The sequence below is a fragment of the Sapajus apella genome, unplaced genomic scaffold (genome assembly GCF_009761245.1).
Source record: "Sapajus apella isolate SASKATOON/1434 unplaced genomic scaffold, GSC_monkey_1.0 scaffold16, whole genome shotgun sequence".
Lineage (NCBI taxonomy): Eukaryota > Metazoa > Chordata > Mammalia > Primates > Cebidae > Sapajus > Sapajus apella.
Genome location: NW_022436956.1, coordinates 5,162,404 through 5,182,594, shown reverse-complemented (window position 1 = coordinate 5,182,594; position 20,191 = coordinate 5,162,404). Strand labels below are relative to the sequence as shown.

Below are 20,191 nucleotides of genomic sequence, written 5' to 3'. Positions count from 1 at the left end.
ATGGGTGTCTTTGCTCTAAAGTAATTGTCTTCCCTTTTGTAGCTAATATCTTGGGGGAGATAACCTTGAAAGGATACTAAGAACAGGATTTTTTTTTTTTCCACTTTGTTCAGTTTAGTAAATCTTCAGTTGGGTGAAGATTTATAATGGGCAACCAGAAAAGAAACACAGGGACTGGGCATTAAGTTGTTGTAATTTGTGAATCTTGAAGTAGTACCTCAGCACTTGAACAAATACAAATGAAAGTAATATATAGGATCTTCATATCTTTTAATAGATGGTCCTTTTACCAATTTTTTCTTAAAAAAGGTTTTTGAGCAAGCACGTCATACCTTTCACTGTCAGTAGCTTGTGAGTGGTAACTAGATGCCTCAAAGGCCTGCTTCATTCCGCATTTGTTAGAACTAGAACTGTGTTACCTTGTCTTTGTAGGGTGAAACTTTAATACTTGTGTGTCTTATAAAGCCTTCCTGTTCAAAGAGACCTGATTCTCCCAGTAGTAGGATCAAACTGTGCTCTTGGGAAGATACTCCCTCTGTGGTAGGCACCTTTACAAGCCCTGGAGCCAGATTTGATCCTGGGGAAGTAGCTTCAATGAGGACATTTGCTGTGGAGTGGTGGGAGGACTGCCCGATCCTAACCACTTTGTGAAGCGAGGCAGGCTTAGATGGGCCCAGGAGTTGCATCACTTGAGGTGATTAAAGGCCCTGATTTAAAGTAGGTTGAGATTTAGGTTTATTGAGATTTACTTACTTATTTCTTTAAGCCATTTCGGATTTTCGACCAAGTTACTAGAAGCGCTTTTTACCAAGTTGAATTTCTGTCCTTGGATAGCTAAACTGTTCCCCAAGCCAAATTAATGAAATGGAATTTCTTATTAAGAATGAATTATTAAGTAAAATGGAAGTGCTGGGCTAGGGAAGCAGTTGATGCAATTTGTTTTCAAAGCCTTAAATGTGCTGCAGTGTGCATAGATCACAAGGACTGGCTTAAGTGCCAACGCATGGGGCATTCATTTTTTTTTTGGTAGAGGATTCCAGGTTTATAGGATATCAGAAGTGCTGACTTGGCAGCAAAATCCCATTTGTAACATGTTTAATTAGGAATCAGATTGATTTATATGTTGATGTAATGGATCGAGGCACAGTCTGTGCATAAGGAAATGGAGAACACATTAAATAAAGGCATATTCAAGGTAGAAGGACAAACATTACAGAAAAAATTAGCCTCTTATACTCTAGGTAGGATTGGGGCATGTTTGATTAGTTGACTCCATAGACATGGTCCACAGAGGCTTTTTATATTTCAGATGATACCTTCTTGAGAGTCTCTTATGACCACAAGGATTAATCTTTCTGAACTCAAAAGTGAATCACTACAGCATATTAGCTGTCTGGATTGATTCCAGTTTCTCTGCTTTTTCTTGGTGGTAACTGATGTGAGGATCTGTTGGTGCTTAGCTGCCTCTTCCTGTTGCTTTAACCTCTGGTATTTTAGATTCTCTTTAGGGAAGATAGTACTGACCGTGTCAGCACAGAGCTCAAATGCACTTACCACTGATGTGTTGACCTTAGTGGTTGACCCATAAACTGAACATTTATACAGTTGGAACTCTTGTGGTCTTTTAGCCAACAACCATAATGAGTAACATGTGAACAATCTTTGGTGCTGATAAATGGCTTCTTACGATGAAATGGACCATTTCACGCTGTGGCTTGGGTGACCTCATGTAACTAATTGTTGTTTCTTAACTGTATTCATTTTTAGAATTTAAGGGGTAAATGGTTTCTCCTTCTACAGGCTGAACTGCTAAAAGATTAGATACCACCTGAAGTTGATTTGTTTAGTAGCTGCCTTTAATGTTAAAATATAGAAAGCCATAGATAGAATCTAGGAAACACTGTTCAAAAGCTTTCAGATTTAACTAAAGGAGTTCATTCATAGCAGGTTTAGGAAACACATTTCTTCTGACCTATAGATTGTTTTTCATATACATATTTATCATGTCTTCTTGGATTTTCTTCATTTAATTCTGTCTGAGCTTTTGAAGTGAGAAACAAAGAATTTGGGGGAGAACACTGGTTTCTATACACAAAAATATCCCCGGGGTTTCCTTACCTTTACCTTTGGATATCTCCATATTTCCCCAGATACAATCCCAGTTTCTAGCCATAATCCTTAGATTACAAAAAAAACAGATCTTTTGGTACACATCTTTTTTTTTAAACAGATTCTCTGTTGCCCAGTCTGGAGTGCAGTGGTACAATCTCGGCTCACTGCAACCACTGCCTCTTGGGTTCAAGTGATTCTGGTACCTCAGCCTCCCAAGTAGCTGGGACCATAGGCATGTGCTACCACGCCCGGCTAGTTTTTATATTTTTAGTAGAGACAGGATTTCGCCATGTTGGCCAGGCTGGTCTTGAACTCCTGACGTCAGGTAGCCACCTGCCTCAACCTCCCAAAATGCTGGGATTATAGCGGTGAGCCACCATGCCTGGCTTGGTATGCATCTTGAACTAAGTGTGAAAATTAAGCACATCTGTCTTGTATATTTTTTACACATTTTAATTATTTGTTTGAATTAAGCACCACGAGAGTCTTACCTATTCTGTGTGTTCCTTTTTACAGGTATCTTTAGATGTTTTTTCCTTTGTTGGGGGAAGCAGGAACTCAACATTGGTCTGTAGCTTCACGTGCATTCTTACTGAAGGCATAGGGCCTTCTACTTTAATAAATGAGTATTCATCCCAGCAGGGTATAGTCAATTCTATAAAGGTGCTAATTGTTTGTTGGGTTTAATTGAGGTGTTTTTCAGCCCTGATAGATATTGGCAACATTTTAATTCCAAATTAGCTTTCTCCCAGCTATCCAACAAAGGTTGGTGCTTCCTTCTCTTATAGTAGAAAACAGGTTCATTTTAATAAACTTCGAAGCAAAACATATGTCAGATGGTAAATTGGTCCTGGAAAAAGACCATAGTATATTTCAGAATCAAATGTAAGTTCCTGATTAGAAGGATTTTTCATGTCTGTCTAGTTCGTCAGCATAAATAAATGAAAGTTTCCTAGAAAAGCATACATTTTCCATATACTTTAAAAGTCAGCCAGGCATGGTGTCTCATGCTTATGATCCCCATCCTTCGGGAGGCTAAGGCTGAAGGATCACTTGAGCCCAAGAATTTGAGACCAGCCTGGTCAAGATAATGAGATCCCCCCATCTCTACCAAAAAAAATATGTATATATTGGGTGTGATGGTGCATGCCAGTGGTCCCAGCTACTCAGGAGGTTAAGGCTGGAGGATGGCTTGAGCCCAGGAGGTCAAGACTGCAATGAGCCGAGATTGCTCCACTGCACTCCACCTGGGTGACAGAATAAGACCCTGTCTCAAAAAAAAAAAAAAAAAAAAAAAAAAAAAAAAAGTGGGAGCGTCAGAGCTACCCTTTCTTATTAATAGGAAAACCATGTTATGTTTGTGCTGTTTTTAAAAAGAACAACATGATAGACCATGTAATCTAACCCTGCTCCTCCACAAGTTTTAAGAACTTTTTTTTTTTTTGAAGGAAGTTTTGCATCGGGGTAACTACAAAACTATTCTGGCTATAAGCATGCATAGTGGCGTGTTTCTTGAGAGATACTTGTGCTTTTCTCATGTATGGTACTCTGCAGGAGCCATGCTGTCATAATGTTACTTCTTTCCTATAGTTTCTGAACTGTTAATGGTTAGACTGCACAGAAAAGGATATGAGCCAAAGATAGACCTTCTGGAATAATTGTTTTTACCCAACATGAGTTAAAATTGTTCATGAAATCCCTTTTAGTGTTCTGTGTCCATGAATGATGTCATCACATAATTGAGCCATGAGAGCCAAACTGGACATCTTCCTCTTCCTCATATCTGTTATCACACCTTGGCCTGTTTTTGGCTCTGTGATCTCTTGAATCTCTCTATCCACCGCTCCACCATAGCCCAAGCTACCATTATTTCTCTCTTGGAATGTGCATCTCCAGCTTCCTGAATGATTTCCCTGCATACACTCATTTCCTTTCAGTCTGTTCTTCACCGTGCAACCAGAGAAAGCATCAGATCTTTGTTATGAAAATAGTAACTTTATGCTTAAAACCTCTCAACACTGCAGTGATAAGGACTGAAGTCATTTCCTGGTCTACAGACTGTTGTCCCTGCATGCCTCTCCCACCATCACTCTGCCACACAATCAACATTGTCTCAACATGGGATGCTTAAAGTGCTATTCAAGTGTCGCTTTGTTTAGGAAGCTTCCTTGATCAGCTTCCTACCCAAGCTTAGGTTAGATTCCTTTTTTTTTTTTTTTTTTTTTTGAGATGGAGTCTCTCTGTCACCCGGGCTGGAGTGTAATGATATGATCTCAGCTCACTGCAACCTCTCCTTCTGGGTTCAAGCAGTTCTCCTGCCTCAGCCTCCTGAGTAGCTGGGATTACCGGCATCCACCACCACGCCCGGCTAATTTTTGTGTTTTTAGGAGAGACAGGGTTTTGCCATATTGACCAGGCTGGTCTCGAACTCCCAACCTCATGATCTGCCTCCCTTGGCCTCCCAAAGTGCTGGGATTACAGGTGTGAGCCACTGCGCCCAGCCCAGATTCCTTTTTTATGTGCTTTCTCAACACTGTGTTCTTTTCCTTCTGAGAACATTTGGGAATATGATCACACTTTTGTGAGTTTTAACTCTTGCATTAGAGCCCCAAGAAAGCAGGCTATTACTTTTTGGCCCACTCTTAATATCCTAAGCACTTAGTATATTGCTTTGCAAAATAGTAGTTGCTTAATAAAATTTTGTTTTGTGGGTAAATTAAGTAAAAATATTGGAATTTTAGTAATTCTCTACTTTCATGATTTGATGTGTGCAAAGGAATAGAAAGTAGATTTGCTTCTACGAGGACACACTGCAGTTGAGTTGTATGTTCTAAATTTAGAAGTATCCCAGATACAGGGATTGAGGGTTAGATTTTTTCTTCGCCTTTCACTTTGATCATGTATGTCCAAAAGTCACTTTTTATTCTGTTCTAGCTTCTGAGAAAATAATTTGTTTACAAAGATACAAATAGTAAATAATGAAGGTTTGTTTTTGTTTTTTGAGACTAATTCTTGCTCTGTCACCAGACTGGAGTGCAATGGTGTGATCTCAGCTTACTGCAAACTCCCCCTCCTGGGTTCAAGCGATTCTCTTGCCTTAGCCTCCCAAGTAACTGGGACTACAGGCGTGTGCCACCACAGTCAGCTAATTTTTGTATTTTTAGTATGTTGGCCAGGATGGTCTCGATCTCTTGACCCTGTGATCTACCCACCATGGCCTCCCAAAGCGCTTGGATTACAGGTGTGAGCCACTGCGCCCGGCCTTAACAAAATTCTTACTTTTTTTTTTTTTATTTGAAACGAAGTTTCGTTCTTGTTGCCCCAGGCTGGAGTGCAGTGGTACAATCTTGGCTCACTGCAACCTCTGCCTCCTGGGTTTAAGTGATTGTCCTGCCTCAGCCTCCCTAGTAGCTGGGATTACAGGCATGCGCCACCGCACTGGCTAATTTTGTACTTTTAGTAAAGGTGGGGTTTCTCCATGTTGCCCGGGCTGGTCTTGAACTCCTGACCTCAGGTGATCCACTCGCCTTGGCCTCCCAAAGTGCTGGGATTACACGTGTGAGCCACCGCGCCCGAATATTGAAGGTTTTTAAAAGATGAATTCTGTCACATAGAACTGAATGAATGTTGCCCCTGTGTTAGCCTTTTTGGAGTAAACCTGCAATTTTTTTTCCCTTTGATAGGCTCTTGCAGCCAATGCTGGAACAGGGTTTGCTGTTGCTGAGCCTCAAATCGCAATGTTCTGTGGGAAGTTAAATATGCATGTGAACATTCAGACTGGGAAATGGGAACCTGACCCAACAGGCACCAAGAGCTGCTTTGAAGCAAAAGAAGAAGTTCTTCAGTACTGTCAGGAGGTAAGAGTATTGCCAGTAAGTTAAAACTACTTTTTTTCTGGGGCAGGGTTGAATCTATTTACCTTAGAAATAGATAATTCTGTCATTCTTCCCTTTTGACCTAAGACCAAGATGCTAATGACTAGAGCCCCAAGCCTTTTGTTCTCAATGTGTGGTATGACTGAGAACTCTCGAAGGCTTTGCCTGCGTATTCTGTGAGCTCTCAGTTCTTTAAGGGAAGGATACCTCAGAAGCTTGGCAAATACCATGGAAGCTCAGCCTGATTCTCATCTGCCCACTTGTCTTGGAAGATGGAAAACAAAGCATGTCAGGTGTAAGTTTGTGTTTTCCATTTACTGATAGAAGCTACCAGTATTATAAATGATCATCTCAGGTCTGATTCAACGTTGGGTTTAAGAGAAGATGATATGAGATGTTATAACTTACTGATTTATTTTTTCTGATAGAGGCAGGGTCTTGCTGCATTGGCCAGGGTACTCTCAAGCTCCTGGCCTCAAGCAGTCCTCCTGCCTCGGCCTCCCAAAGTGCTGGGATTATAGGCAGGAGCCATCACTTCTTTTTTCTTTCTTTCTTTCTTTCTTTTTTTTTTTTTTTAAGATGGAGTCTTGCTCTGTTGCCAGGCTGGAGTGCAGTGGCGCAATCTCGGCTCACTGCAAACCTCTGCCTCTTGGGTTCAAGCTATTCTTCCGCCTCAGCCTCCTGAGTAGCTGGGACCATAGGCGTGTGTGACCACGCCTGGCTAATTTTTGTATTTTTAGTAGAGACAGGGTTTCACCAAGTTGGCCAGGATGGTCTCGATCTCTTGACCTTGTGATCCACCCACCTCAGCCTCCCAAAGTGCTGGGATTACAGGCCTGAGCCACCACACCTGGCGAGCCACCAATTCTTACCAAGATGAGCATACAGGGCCAGGGTGAAGTTGTTCTATAATTTCATTGGCAGAGGTTTCCATAGACTTGCCTCATAGACTCATCAAGTTAACAGCTACCCTACAAGCAAACTTGACACCTCATGAATTTGTTTTGGGCTAAAAGCTTCCTACTTTTGTTTGTCCTTAAATACAAATTCCTTTGGAAAAGATAATGCATGGAAGTGTTCAGAAATCGAACCTGTCAAAAGAAAACTAATACAGTTGTCTTTTTACTTGTTGACTTCAGTTGGAGCCAGAGGTAGTGGAGTGTAACTTTAGATGTACATAGGATGAGCGTGGAGGCTGAGTAAACTTAGACACACCATCCTTACTTGCAAGTGTGTGTCTGTCTGCAGATTGATTTATTGTGTGTGTGTTTGTTTTCTTAACAGATATATCCAGAGCTACAGATCACAAATGTGATGGAGGCAAACCAGCCGGTCAGTATTGACAATTGGTGCCGGAGGGACAAAAAGCAGTGCAAGAGTCACATTGTTACACCTTTCAAGTGTCTTGGTGAGTGTTCTTTGTTACTTTTCAGGAAGTGCCAGCCCCCTCCCATTCTAAAATTTAATTTTCTTACAGTGAAATACTTACATCTGTTAAGCTGGGTGCTGCATGAATTTATTGAGGAGAATTTCTCTTAGTGGTGTTTACTGGCCTGGAGTGTCAGTGGTTGACCTCCTCCCTGTGATGAATAACTCTGCCTTCCCATTATAGACATCCTTCCATGGGACTGAATAAGGGTGCTCTCCACAGAGCAGTCGCACTTATGCCCTCACGTTGTTTCATATCAATGGTTTACGGTGATAGTAGTGAGTAGTGTTAAAGCAGCCCAAGGAGAAGAGTCTGCTGTTTCCCTTACTTCATCCCACACACATTGGCACTGTTAGACCACACTCCTTACAGTTTTCAGGAGAAAGAAAAGGGACTTATAGCAGCCTGTGGATCGTCAAGGGTATCAGGGTCAGGACTCACAGGACCTACCATTCTGAAGGGTTTGGGGCTGGTAAGGGTGTTTGTGACTGTGTTGCTGGTGTCAACATTCAGAGCCAATTTGAGTAAAATGGTAACAGTTTCTTATGCAGAAGCAGAGTTGTTGCTTAGATGCTCAGGGAATATATTCATTTTACCCATTTGTGCCTGACACATTGAAACTATACTCACATGTCTGTGGTCTGGGTGATTCAGGAACAGATATAGTCACAGAAACTTTTGATGACTTAATATCTCTGTGAAGCAGTGTTTTTAGTTGTTCCTGTGATGAAAAGCAAATGTGTTTTGAAAATCGCTGGAAAAGAAATGAAGGTGATGGTGTTTGGTCTGATTGCAGTTGGGGGAGGTGTGCAGGGCCCAGTGGGCAGTAAGGTGATAGGACATAAGTACTTATTAAGTTGTTGGGTCTAACTACTTTTAGGTATTTTTTTTCTGCCTAGGAGTACTGTGAAAAAATTCCTAAGATACTTGGGGAGCTATGAGTCAAAAATGTGGTCATCACTGGCTTGTGTCCTCTTCCTGCATCAGATTCCCACTGCCCTAGTTCAGCCTGTGGTCACTTCTTACCTGGGCCAAGAGCAGCCTCCATGCTGTTTCTCAGTCCTGTTGTTCAGTCTGTTGCCTACTGATTGAAAATGAAGACCAAATCATGTCTCTCATGCATAAAATCTTAAAGAATGTTGAAACTCCTTAGCATGCCTTCAAAACTACATGATCTGGCCCTTGCTCAACTATTCCCTGTTCTCTGTGACTCTGCCCCATGCTTTAGGCTTAGCACTGACCGCCCCAGGGTACTGGGCCACGCACCATCCAGCTCTCAGTATTTGGAATGGCTTTCCTCTGCTGACTTTGCTTGGGAAGTTCTTCTTGCAAGGCTTACCTCAGGGGTTGCCTCCTTTAAAGGGAGCCTTTCCTGGTCTTATTTTCTATCCATTCATCCAGGTTTCTGTAATACTTTTTGCTGTTGTCATTGCACTTAGCGCAATGTACCATGATTGTTCATAGACCTTTCTCCAACTATGCTGTGAACACCTTGCAAACAGCGACCCTGCTTTAGTTTTTCTTGTCCCCTCAGCACCATGGTAGTGCCTAGAATGTAGGATATACTGTTTACAATAATTATAAAACAAGAATGCTACCATAGTTGGTACACAACAGAAATTTTATTTTATTGCTTTATTTCCCAAATGATATAGCTTAAATTTTTTGGCATGTTACAGAACCAAACAATAATATTGTCGTTAATGAAATGCATAAAAGACCGTTTAACCATAATCCATTTGGTACCTTCTTTGCATTGTGGTTACTGGATAAAGCATTATACAATCTTTGGTATTACTTCAGTTATTCACGTTTACCTCAGCATCCATTTGGATAACTTCTGAAGCAGTCAGTAGAGCTATCCATTGATATTTTTATGTAAGCACAGTTGCCTAAGCCTAAACTAATAAGGGATGACATGACTAGAGTTTAAGGGAGGGAGTAGGAAAGGCATACTGCAGTTCTTCCTTGTCATCAGTTAGATTTTGATGTCTCCCTGCCCCTTCCGCTATCACCTCCCTTTGAGCAGCTGGGCAAAACTGACATCATTAGTTAATAGTGACCACCACCATTTTCCCTCATAGACTCCTTAGAAAGCCTTGGTGATAGTCTTTTAGAGTTGCTATTGCTTTTTTAAATTAAAAAAATAATAGTTTAAAAATAATTTCAAATTTACAGAATAGTTACAGAAATGGCACAGAGTTCCTCTGTATGCCCTTCACCCAGACTTCAGGTTTTCCAACTGTTAACCTTTGATTAATGTGGTAAAAAATCTTATTCTCCCTTCCCACCACCCCTTACACACATAAAGTGTTTGTTTGTTGTTTTTTGAATCATTTGGCAAGAAGGCAAACATGGTATATCCAAGCCTTAATACTACAGTGTGTATTTTTTTAAAAAAGGAAATTCTCCTATGTAACTGTAGTATAATCATCAGAAATCAGGATTTTGTAGACAATATCTGGTTGATCCAATAATCTACAGACCCTACTTAGGTTTCACCTGTTGTTCTAATAACATCCAGGTTCTAATCTAACATCACATGTTGCATATTTCCTTGCCCTTTATGAAACTGATTTAAAAAAAAAACAAACTACAGGCCAGTTCCTTTATAGGAAAGTTTTCAATCGGCAATAATCGTGTCTCACATAAACCTCATTGGCTACCATACTGCCACTGCGCAAAGCTTCGTTCCTTAGAATGCTTGGCAATTTGCGTTTGTCTGTGATCCTTTTGATTTATTCATTTTTGAGGGAAGTATCACAGAAGTGTTCTCAGTGTATCACAGTAGGAGTTGTGCATTGTCAGTTTGTCTCATCATCTGGCTAAGATAGTGTCTGCATTCATTTGTTTTATTATGTACACATTGTCTGCATTTGGCCAGTGGGAGCCCCTTTATGCTGGTTCCTGTGTCCTTTTAATATATCCTTATCATTCTTTGAGAATTTTACTTTCTGATACAAAAGATGCTCCAGGCCCCTTCTGTATTTTTCCTACTCCACCCCTGGAGTCTGTTTTCTCTAAGACACCATGCTTTCTTTTAGTGGGGAATGCTATTTAGAAACCAAGATCTGGGCCTTAGGTGATCTGCTTTTTGTTTTTGGTTATTTTTGGACAGACAGTGTTACTGTGATATGGAAACTACTAAACAAGTTGTGATTTAATAACTACTTAGAAATCAGAACGGGTCTTAGCAGCTTTGAGGTGCTTTGTTTTGCATTCGTACCTTGGTCTGTCGGTGTAGCTCATTTATCCATTGCAGGTGTCCCTTTGCAAGTCTTTCTAGCCTTTGAGTTCACGACAGCCCATCGACAGTTCACCCTATTCCTGGCGTGGACCCCTGTGCGAGGTGAATGTTGCACTCATGAGAGGTAGTCTGGATGCTTGATTTCTCTGAACCCTGTTTTTCCTGAAACATACCTCAGGCAACCACCAGGCCTCGTTAAGTAAGGCTGTTTTCTCCCACCTGGGTACAGCTTTCACCAGACCAGCTCCCTAAATTACATGGTTTTCCTATTTGCACCTGGAGAGTGCTTTTGTAGTAAATTTATTTTATATTTTTATTTTTTAATTTTTGTGGGTACATAGTAGGTATCTATGGGGTACTCAAGATATTTTGATATAGGCATACAGTGCTTAATAGTCAGATCAGGGTATGTAGTAGATTTACTTATAGGCATGGGTGTTGGTGATGGTGGCTTCCTCAAGTAGGTGAACAACCTTTGTTATTTATTCTGAAAGGAATTTCAGCAACTCTGAAAAAGCTCTGAAACCTGAATGGCTGCCACAGCACTGCTGGAAAGAAGTAGTAGGAAAGAAAAGCTGAATCACAGGGAATGATTAGAAATTGGAGATAAGTTCAGACTGCAGCTTAAATGAATATTGTATGGGTTAGGTTTTGCTATATTGCCATATTCATCGATCAGTAAAAACAATAGAGCTTTATGTTTGTCCAGTGACTTAGGAAATTGTGGCAATTATATTATACTCCACTGATTAAATTGAGGATGTTATGAACTTGGATGTAAACTATTAAAGTGAGAGAAAACCATTTTCAGTGTTCTATAAAACAGTAATACTGATCTGCCTAGGTAAATTTTTTTTTCCTAAGAGCTTCTGATAATAAATTGTAGCAAAGGCAAAACGTAGCAATGAAATGACAGAGAGCGGATGCTGGGATTTAAATGTGTTTCCTCTTTCAATTTACTTTTTTAAAAGGGGTTTATTTTTTAATAAAAGAGGTTTGCAGTGGGGGAAAGGGACAAAAACAATTTTATTTCCAATTTCTTTACCAAGTTAACTGTGATTAACATTTTGGTGTATAGATGACAAATTTTTTTCTTTGGATACACTTGGAAATGTGTATGCTTTTAAATGCTTTTTTCTGTAAATGTGATTATACTACGTATGCTGCCCTGTTTATTTTTTAGTTCTGTTTATTTTTATTTGACATTTATTGAGCTTTTATTATTATGTGCTACTTTTAGGGATACATACATCTTTGAATAAAAGACAAAAATTGGAAAAAAAAAAAAAAAAAAAAAAAAGATAAAGTTGGCCTTAAGTAACTAGCCTGAAGAAGAGGTTAGAGATATGTGGTGTGTTTGCTTTTGTTTGTTTGTTCAGTGATTTTAAAAATTACTAAACCGCCATGGAAATTTGTCCATGTTATATATACCCATAAGCCATATCTTTTGTAACTCCATAGTATTGTATATATGTATCATCATTTAATTAATTCCCTCTTGATGGGCATTAGGTTTGTTCTAGTTTTTTGATATTGATAACACTAATGAAGATTTTAATTCACTTGTCGCCTAGTTATTTCCTTAGGGTTTGTGTATATATTTTTCTTTTCTTTCTTTTCTTTTCTTTTCTTTTTTTTTTGAGACAAGGTCTCTGTAGCCCAGGCTGGAGTACAGTGGCATGATCTTGGCTCACTGCAGCCTTTTCCCCCCACCCCCCACAGCTGAGATTACAGGCGTTCACCACCACGGTCGGCTAATTTTTACTATTTTTAGTAGAGACGGGGTTTCACCATGTTGGCCAGGCTGGTCTCAAAACTCCTAATCTCAAGTGATCCACCTGCCTCAGCCTCTGAAAATAGTGGGATTACAGGCGTGAGCCACTGCATCCTTAGGATATATTTTTAGAACTGGAATTGTTGAATCAAAGAGTACTATTAAAATATATATATATTTAGGCTGGGCACAGTTGCTCATGCCTGTAATCCCAGTGCTTTGGGAGGCCAGGACGGTAGGATCATTCGAGGTCAGGAGTTCAAGACCAGCCTGACCAACATGGTGAAATGTCATCTCTACTAAGAGCAAAAATTCGCCAGGCGTGGTAGCAGATGCCTGTAATCTCAGCTACTCAGGACGCTGAAGCAGGAAAATTGCTTGAACCCAGGTGGCAGAGGATACAGTGAGCTGAGATTGCGCCACCGCACTCCAGCCTGGGCAATAGACTGAGACTCCCTCTCAAAAAAAGAAAAAAAAAAAAAAAAGCCAGGCCCCGTGGCACGCGCCTGTAATCCTAGCACTTTGGGAGGCCGAGGTGGGCGGATCATGAGGTCAAGAGATCGAGACGACCCTGGCCAACATGGTGAAACCCTGTCTCTACTAAAAGTACAAAAAATTAGCTGGGTGTGGTGGTGCTTGCCTGTAATCCCAGCTACTTGGGAGGCCGAGGCAGGAGAATTGCTTGAAACCGGAAAACGGAAGTTGCAGTGAGCCGGGATTGCGCCACTGCACTCCAGCCTGGTGATAGAACAAGACTCTGTCTCAAAAAAAAAAAAAAAATTAAATTTTAGAATTTAGTTTGTTTTCAAATTCATTGTGTTCTTTTTTTATTTTTAGAGGTCAGATAAATTGACTCAGTCATGGAATAGCTGAAGATTGGTGGTATATAATTTTATAGTTTAACATGTAATTAATTATTTTATTAAATTTCTGGCATTTCCAGAAAGGTTTTGATGTTAAACTTTTAATTCTGAAGTACTATACCAAGCATCCTGAAAAGATAAAACATAATGTGATGGCTGCTTATATACTCACCATCCAGATTTAAGTTCTTCAATGTTTTGTCATGTTTGTTTCATATCCGTCTGTTTTTTTTTTTTTTTTTTTTGAGCTGGAGTCTCACTCTTTCACCCAGGCTAGAGTGCAGTGGCACAATCTTGGGTCACTATAACCTCTGCCTCCAGGCTCAGGCTATTCTCCTGCCTCAGCCTCCGGAGTAGCTTGGATTACAGACATGTACCACCATGCCCGGCTAATTTTTTTTATTTTTAGCAGAGATGAGGTTTCACCATGCTGACCAGGCTGGTCTCGAACTCAGTTCTTTTGCAACATTCACATGCCTCTATAAACAATATTTTTGTGTTTTAAAATTTACATTAATGGCATCATACTATACCTGACCTTTTACAACTTGGTTTTACTTTGCATCATTTTAGAGTTTATCCAAGGTGTTACATAGATTTAGTCAAAAGTTGTAGTGTTTCTGACCAGGCAGAGTGGCTCACGCCTGTAATCCCAGCACTTTGGGAGGCTGAGGCAGGCAGATCACAAGGCCAGGAGATCAAGACCATCCTGGCTAACACGGTGAAACCTCGTCTCTACTAAAAATATAAAAAATTAGCTGGGTGTGGTGGCGTGTGCCTGTAGTCCCAGCTACTGGGGAGGCTGAGGCAGGAGAATCGCTTGAACCCAGGAGGCAGAGGTTGCAGTGAGCCGAGATTGCACCACTGCACTCCAGGCTGGGCAACAGAGTGAGACTCCGTCTCAAAAAAAAAAGAAGGGGAAAAAAAAAAAAAGTTGTAGTGTTTCTATAGACTATAGATCAGTAGTGAAATTGCTGCTTTAAATTTTTTTTTGATGTTATAAATTGTACATTTAAAAGTGAGGTTTTACAAATTAAAGTACATCAACCGTTGCTTAAATATGGATTGCTTTTACGAGTATGGTGTATAGTTGGTATAAAATGAGTTACTCAAGACTTCACAGTATAACATCAATAATGCCTACCATGTGTCAGTTTGGTTTTTTTTAAACAACGAACCTAAATGTAGAACAATAGTTTCTGTTCTAAGCTGTTCTTATGTTGTATAGACGATGGCATTTAGTCCCCAAAAGATAAAGAAACCGAGGGACTGAGAGGTTAAGTAACTTGGCTAAGATCACTCTACTAGTAAATGACAGTGCTGAGATTGAACCCTGGCATTCAGCCGTGCATATATACTCTTCCTTATGTATACACTGTTGTTGCTTCTTGTCATGAATGAACAAACACAAAAACAGCTTAGTTAATTCAGAACAATCACACTAAACCATGTGAGTTGGTGGTTGGATATCAGAATTTAAGTAATTCCTACTTAGATTGAGTATCAGGGTTGTTTGTCCCTGTAGAGACAGATTCTAGCTTACCATTTGTGTTTTTGCTGTTTTTAAGCAATGTTTATAAGTCTAGTTGATTGCTAAAGCTTGTATACAGGTCCTGCCTCCCCTAGAGCTTTTGGGGTCCTCAAGGGCAGCAGTGTGTCAAGCTCACCTTTGCACCCTTCCTACTTCCTACTCCTGCTTCAGTATTATATTGAGCTATTTGGTCTCAGAGTCCCTGTGCTAACAGCGCAGAGAAACTTGACTGCCGTTTGTAACGCTGTTTTCGTGTGGCGGGACTGTTACACTGCTGTAGCTTGTCGAATCAGGAGCCCATCTTCCCCTACTTGCTAGATCAGCAACTCCCTTTCTCTTACCACTGGGGCAATAGAAAGACCAACTTCAGTGCTTTTGCCCGAGGCCCAAGGTAGAGGATCCTGAGAGACCCAACCATGAAGGCAAGGCTGGGGTGGTTCTGTGTAGACTTCCTACTAGCTGAGCCCTAAGCTCTTTCTTAGACCACATTACTTTCTCATGATATTTTCAGGGTTTTTTCCTCTTAACCTCAGAGGTTAGCCTACCTGCTGCTTCTCCTTGCCACTGCTTCCTGCATCTTCCCTGGGATAAGCACACTTATCTCCCTCTCTTTCTCTCCCTCTACACTGTGTGGATCACGTGGCAGACGGATGTGCAGTGCAGATCACTGAGCCTTACCTTACACTACTGAATCAGAGTCTCAGGGTGGTTATCCAGTGATGTGTATGTTGTATGTTTCTTACATTTTATTGTGGCAAGTTACAAACATGGCCAGACAGAGACGATGATACCATTCACCCTCAAATACTGATTCCCCAGCTGTATAACCATCATCAGTTCATGAGCCATTCTTCCTCCTTCTGTGAGCCCACTCCCTGACACCCCTGATTATTTGGAAACAAATCGGATACCTTTTTTTTTCTTCCTGTGAATAAACAGCTATGTGTATCTTTCTCCCAACTTTTTAGGACAAGTTTTAGAAAATGTAATAGTGAATACCTGTATGCCTTTTACCTAAATTCTCCAATTTTTCCTGTTTTTCTCTCTCTGAATCTTACATATATTTTTATGTTGCTAAACCATTTGAAAGTAAGTTGGGACATCATGACAGTTCATTTCTAACTATTTCAGCTGGTTTCTTTAAGAGCTAGGGATATTCTCCTGTATAATGACAATACGGTTGTCAGGTTTTGGAAAGTTTCCTAAGTGTCCAAATAGTGTTCTTTATAGCTTCTTTTTTATTTATTTATTTTTCTTTTTTCTTTTTAAAGATGGGGTTTCACCATGATGGCCAGGCTGGTCTTGAACTCCTGACCTCAGGTGATCCACCCACCTCGGCTTCCCAAAGTGCTAGGATTACATAGCTTCTTTTTTAAAAAGATCACTTACTACATTTCATCTAGAATAGTTCCCTAGTCTTTCTTTAAAAACAAAAAACTTTCATGACAATGATACTTTTATTTAAGAGTCCGTGCCATTTGTTTAGCATAATATCCCTAAATTTGGATTTGTGTTATTGTTTTATCATGATTAGATTCAAATGGTACATATTTTTGCAGAAATACTCTGTAGGTAATATCTTCCTTTTAGGACATCACACATACCAGTTTGTTCATTATCAGTGATGTTAAGTTGGTTATCTGGCTAAGGTAGTTTTGCCAAAGCTTCCCACTATAAAGGCACCTTTGCCTCTTTGTAGTTAATCATTCATTGATTATTTCTACTGGATTCAATTATTACATCATGGTTTGTCTAAAGTCAGATTCATCTGTGCTTCAGTAGAACACCTAGTTTTAGTTTCCTGGGCATTTGATTGGAAGAGGTGTGGGCAGAAATAAGAAGTCAGAGCCATGGGGAGAGAGTAGCTGCATGTGTTTGAGGTGGGAGTGGAGGTGATCCTACTGCAGGATCATCACGGGGTTGCTGTAGCCCTGCAGTGGGACTGCAAGGGACTGCAGTCGGGGGGCTTTTAAAAGTTCCCTGGCATCATGGCTCCGATAGATTGATGACTCGTCTAGAGCTGTACTGTGCAGTCAGCCTTTGAAGGTACAAGATATGCATCTGCTCATATACATTAGACTGCTCCTGGCTGTGTAAACTGTCATCATAAACTTGAGTGAGGGGCGTTTTCACTTGGCGTCATGGTCAGATCCACCCTAACAAAGGTTCTCTTTTCCAGTGGGTGAATTTGTAAGTGATGTTCTGCTAGTTCCAGAAAAGTGCCAGTTTTCCCACAAAGAGCAGATGGAGGTGTGCGAGAATCACCAGCACTGGCACACAGTAGTCAAAGAGGTAAGAGAACTCAGGGGGAAAAGTCAGCTGCTGTGGTATCTATTTGGAGAGAAGGTAGCACTTTTCTCCAATCTCACCATGCTTTTAAGTTAATTTTGTTTCCCCTTTATCTCCTCAAGATTTACAATTCTATCTTATAAGTTAGAAATATTTGGGAGAGGAGTAGGTGTTTGTATAGGAGAGTTCAGCGTTGACAGACCAGCTCCTGAAGTTGAGGATATTAAGGAGGTGGCTGAGCCAGAATACTGTATGCTGCTGGTGAGGCTCCCAGGAAACCATCCCAACCCTAAGGCCTGCATGGAAATCGCCAAATATAGAAAATATGGGTCTGGATGTGTGCACAGGCAGGGCTGCATGCCATCTCACTTTTCTGGTGGTGAGACATGCCCTTTCTTGTCTTCTGTAATTAGGTTGGCTCTTTGGTCAGTAACCTTCCTTTGGTCAAATACTGAAGGTAGTGGTCACACCAGTGACGAAAATAAATTAACATTGACCACCTTCAACTGGCGTTGGTCATTGTTAGACAAAATTCTGTTTTCCTTACTTTTTTCCATGTTTGAGATTTCAGTATTTTTGGACTAGATCTTGTTTCACCATTGTACATTAAAATTTATAAACCTTAGAATAATATTATAATTTTTTTTGACAGAAAATTATGTGTTCATAAGAGAAAGCATTGCTAAGTGACTTTATAGGGTTTCTTTTGGATGAGGCTAGAGATCGGGGTGGATTTGTCCACATTTACTCTGGAGTATGTTCTGATGTGGTCTGTGGGTTTCTTTTAGGCATGTCTGACTCAGGGAATGACTTTATATAGCTACGGCATGCTGCTCCCCTGTGGGGTAGACCAGTTCCATGGTACTGAATATGTGTGCTGCCCTCAGACAAAGATTATTGGATCTGTGTCAAAAGAAGAGGAGGAGGAAGATGAGGAGGAGGAAGAGGAAGAGGAAGACTATGATGTTTATAAAAGGTAACTTTTCTACTTTGAGCCTTTTTTTGGGCTAACAAAAAGGCCGCTTTGCCTGTTAGCCCTTCTGTAAAGATGGCTGCTGGCTGCTAGTCCCTCACTTCTGGATAAACTGGGCATTCCCTTGTTCTGCTACAGTTGATTTAAGCTTGCATTTCATTCTAGCCGCTGCCCATCACAGGAGTACCTGTGACTTTTGTGTTTACGTCATTCTGGGCTGCGTTATTTTCTGCAGGTTACTATGATTTTTTTTTAAGCGTCCATACCATTTGTTTAACATAATATCCCTGAATTTGGATTTGTCTTATTGTTTTATCATGATCAGATTCAAATGTTCACAAATACTTCCCTTTTGCTGCTGTAGCTGGGCTCAGGGCCTTAGTGGTACAGTGAAATGTGCGTTGAGCTTATTTCCTGCCTCTGTTTTTGTGTTTCAGAATAGGGAAGGGACCCATTGTTGTGCTTTGTGCATAGGAGTTGTTAACCTTCCTTGTTTCTATTTTGGCCTTCAGTGAATTTCCTACTGAAGCAGATCTGGAAGACTTCACAGAAGCAGCTGTGGATGAGGATGATGAGGATGAGGAAGAAGGGGAGGAAGTGGTGGAAGACCGAGATTACTACTATGACACCTTTAAAGGGGATGACTACAATGAGGAGAACCCTACTGAACCCAGCAGCGATGGCACCATGTCAGACAAGGAAATTACTCACGACGTCAAAGGTAACCCCATGTAGAGCCGTGGCTTTGAAATCCACGTGGTAATTATTCACTTAAGACTTTTGCATTGCGTCTGTTAACAGGTAGGTCAGTCACAGAAGGAAAGGTGTGGTATCTGCACTAAAGATGAGTTCAGCCCTCCAGTGCAGTGATGGTGCCGTCTTAACAAAGTAGGCAGGCAGGCACATTAGGGAGACATGTAGGATTGCATTAGAGAATAGGGACTGGAGAATAACAGAGACAACGTAGTCCACCCTTCAGCAGGATTCTTCCACGTTCAGCCTAAAATATTCTCTCCCCAAGGGGAGCTCCCCTCTTTGATACTTCTCAAGTCCTGGCCTCCTAGAATAGAAATGACTTTCTCAGTTTTTCTTTTCCTGCGTGTGTTCTAATCTGTAGGTTGCCCTATTTGTCCAGATGTTTGTAGTTGGGAGGGTGAAATTTATTGACCTGCTGGTAACAGATTGGGACCTGCAGTTTTTTTTCATCTTGCCAATTAAAACAAGAAAAGGTTGCAGTAGTTCCAGAGCCATTTACATGCAGCCTCCTGCGGATTGTATATTTGAAACCAGTTAAGATCTGAAGAATTATTTGGGACCCAAGTGGGAGGAAATTACTTAATCAGTTGAGAAGTTTACAATTTGCCTTAGAGAACATAAAAGTGGGAAACAACTTGTCTGTTCTAGGTGCTTTATTCTTTACTATGGGTATCACCACTTAAAAAAGCCTTTCCACTCACATTGTCCCCTTTGGTCATTGAAACTACCAGAGTAGACAAACTAGGCAAATATCTCCAGTGAGCAGATCAGAAATGTGAGGCTCACACAGCTATGAGATAAGGAATTCCTCTATGTCAGTCTAAACTTGCATCTAGACTCCAGAGGGTGCCAAAAAAATATTTGTCCCAGTTCCTAAAAGTCTCTCCTCCATGGGGAAGCAACTTGTCCTCAGCAAGGCTGGCCTGAGCTGGCGAGTTCAGCCAGCCAGGGCCTCCGGGCTCTGTCCCATCTTGGGCCTCCCACAACCCATCCCCCGGCTTGCTGGCCTGTAGCATTTTGAAGCATTTGACATCACTGCCTCTGTCCTGCTGACACTCTGACCATTTTCACACAGCTGTCTGCTCCCAGGAGGCGATGACGGGGCCCTGCCGGGCCGTGATGCCTCGTTGGTACTTCGACCTCTCCAAGGGAAAGTGCGTGCGCTTTATATATGGCGGCTGCGGCGGCAACAGGAACAATTTTGAGTCTGAGGATTATTGTATGGCTGTGTGTAAAGCGATGAGTAAGTCCCGCCTCACACTGGCCCTGTGCGGCAGCACCGTCCTGTCGGCGTCCGTCTCCCCGCCGTCCTCGTGGCCGCATCTGTGTGGTGTCCCTGCCC

General features: G+C 41.1%; 1 protein-coding gene and 1 pseudogene across 4 annotated transcripts in view; one reads left to right on the top strand and one right to left on the bottom strand.

Moving 5' to 3' along the window:
• Nucleotides 1–20,191, top strand: part of APLP2 (amyloid beta precursor like protein 2) — a 69,586-nt gene that overhangs the window by 28,458 nt on the left and 20,937 nt on the right. For 2 of the 4 annotated variants that reach the window (XM_032284971.1, XM_032284972.1), the window contains exons 2-7: nt 5,796–5,969; nt 7,272–7,395; nt 17,011–17,123; nt 17,909–18,096; nt 18,606–18,814; nt 19,925–20,092. In XM_032284971.1, the coding sequence (XP_032140862.1) occupies nt 5,796–5,969; nt 7,272–7,395; nt 17,011–17,123; nt 17,909–18,096; nt 18,606–18,814; nt 19,925–20,092 (976 nt within the window). The remainder of the gene's footprint in view (nt 1–5,795; nt 5,970–7,271; nt 7,396–17,010; nt 17,124–17,908; nt 18,097–18,605; nt 18,815–19,924; nt 20,093–20,191) is intronic. The other 2 variants (XM_032284974.1, XM_032284973.1) reach the window with 1 other exon arrangement.
• Nucleotides 9,979–10,104, bottom strand: LOC116556484 (annotated as a pseudogene).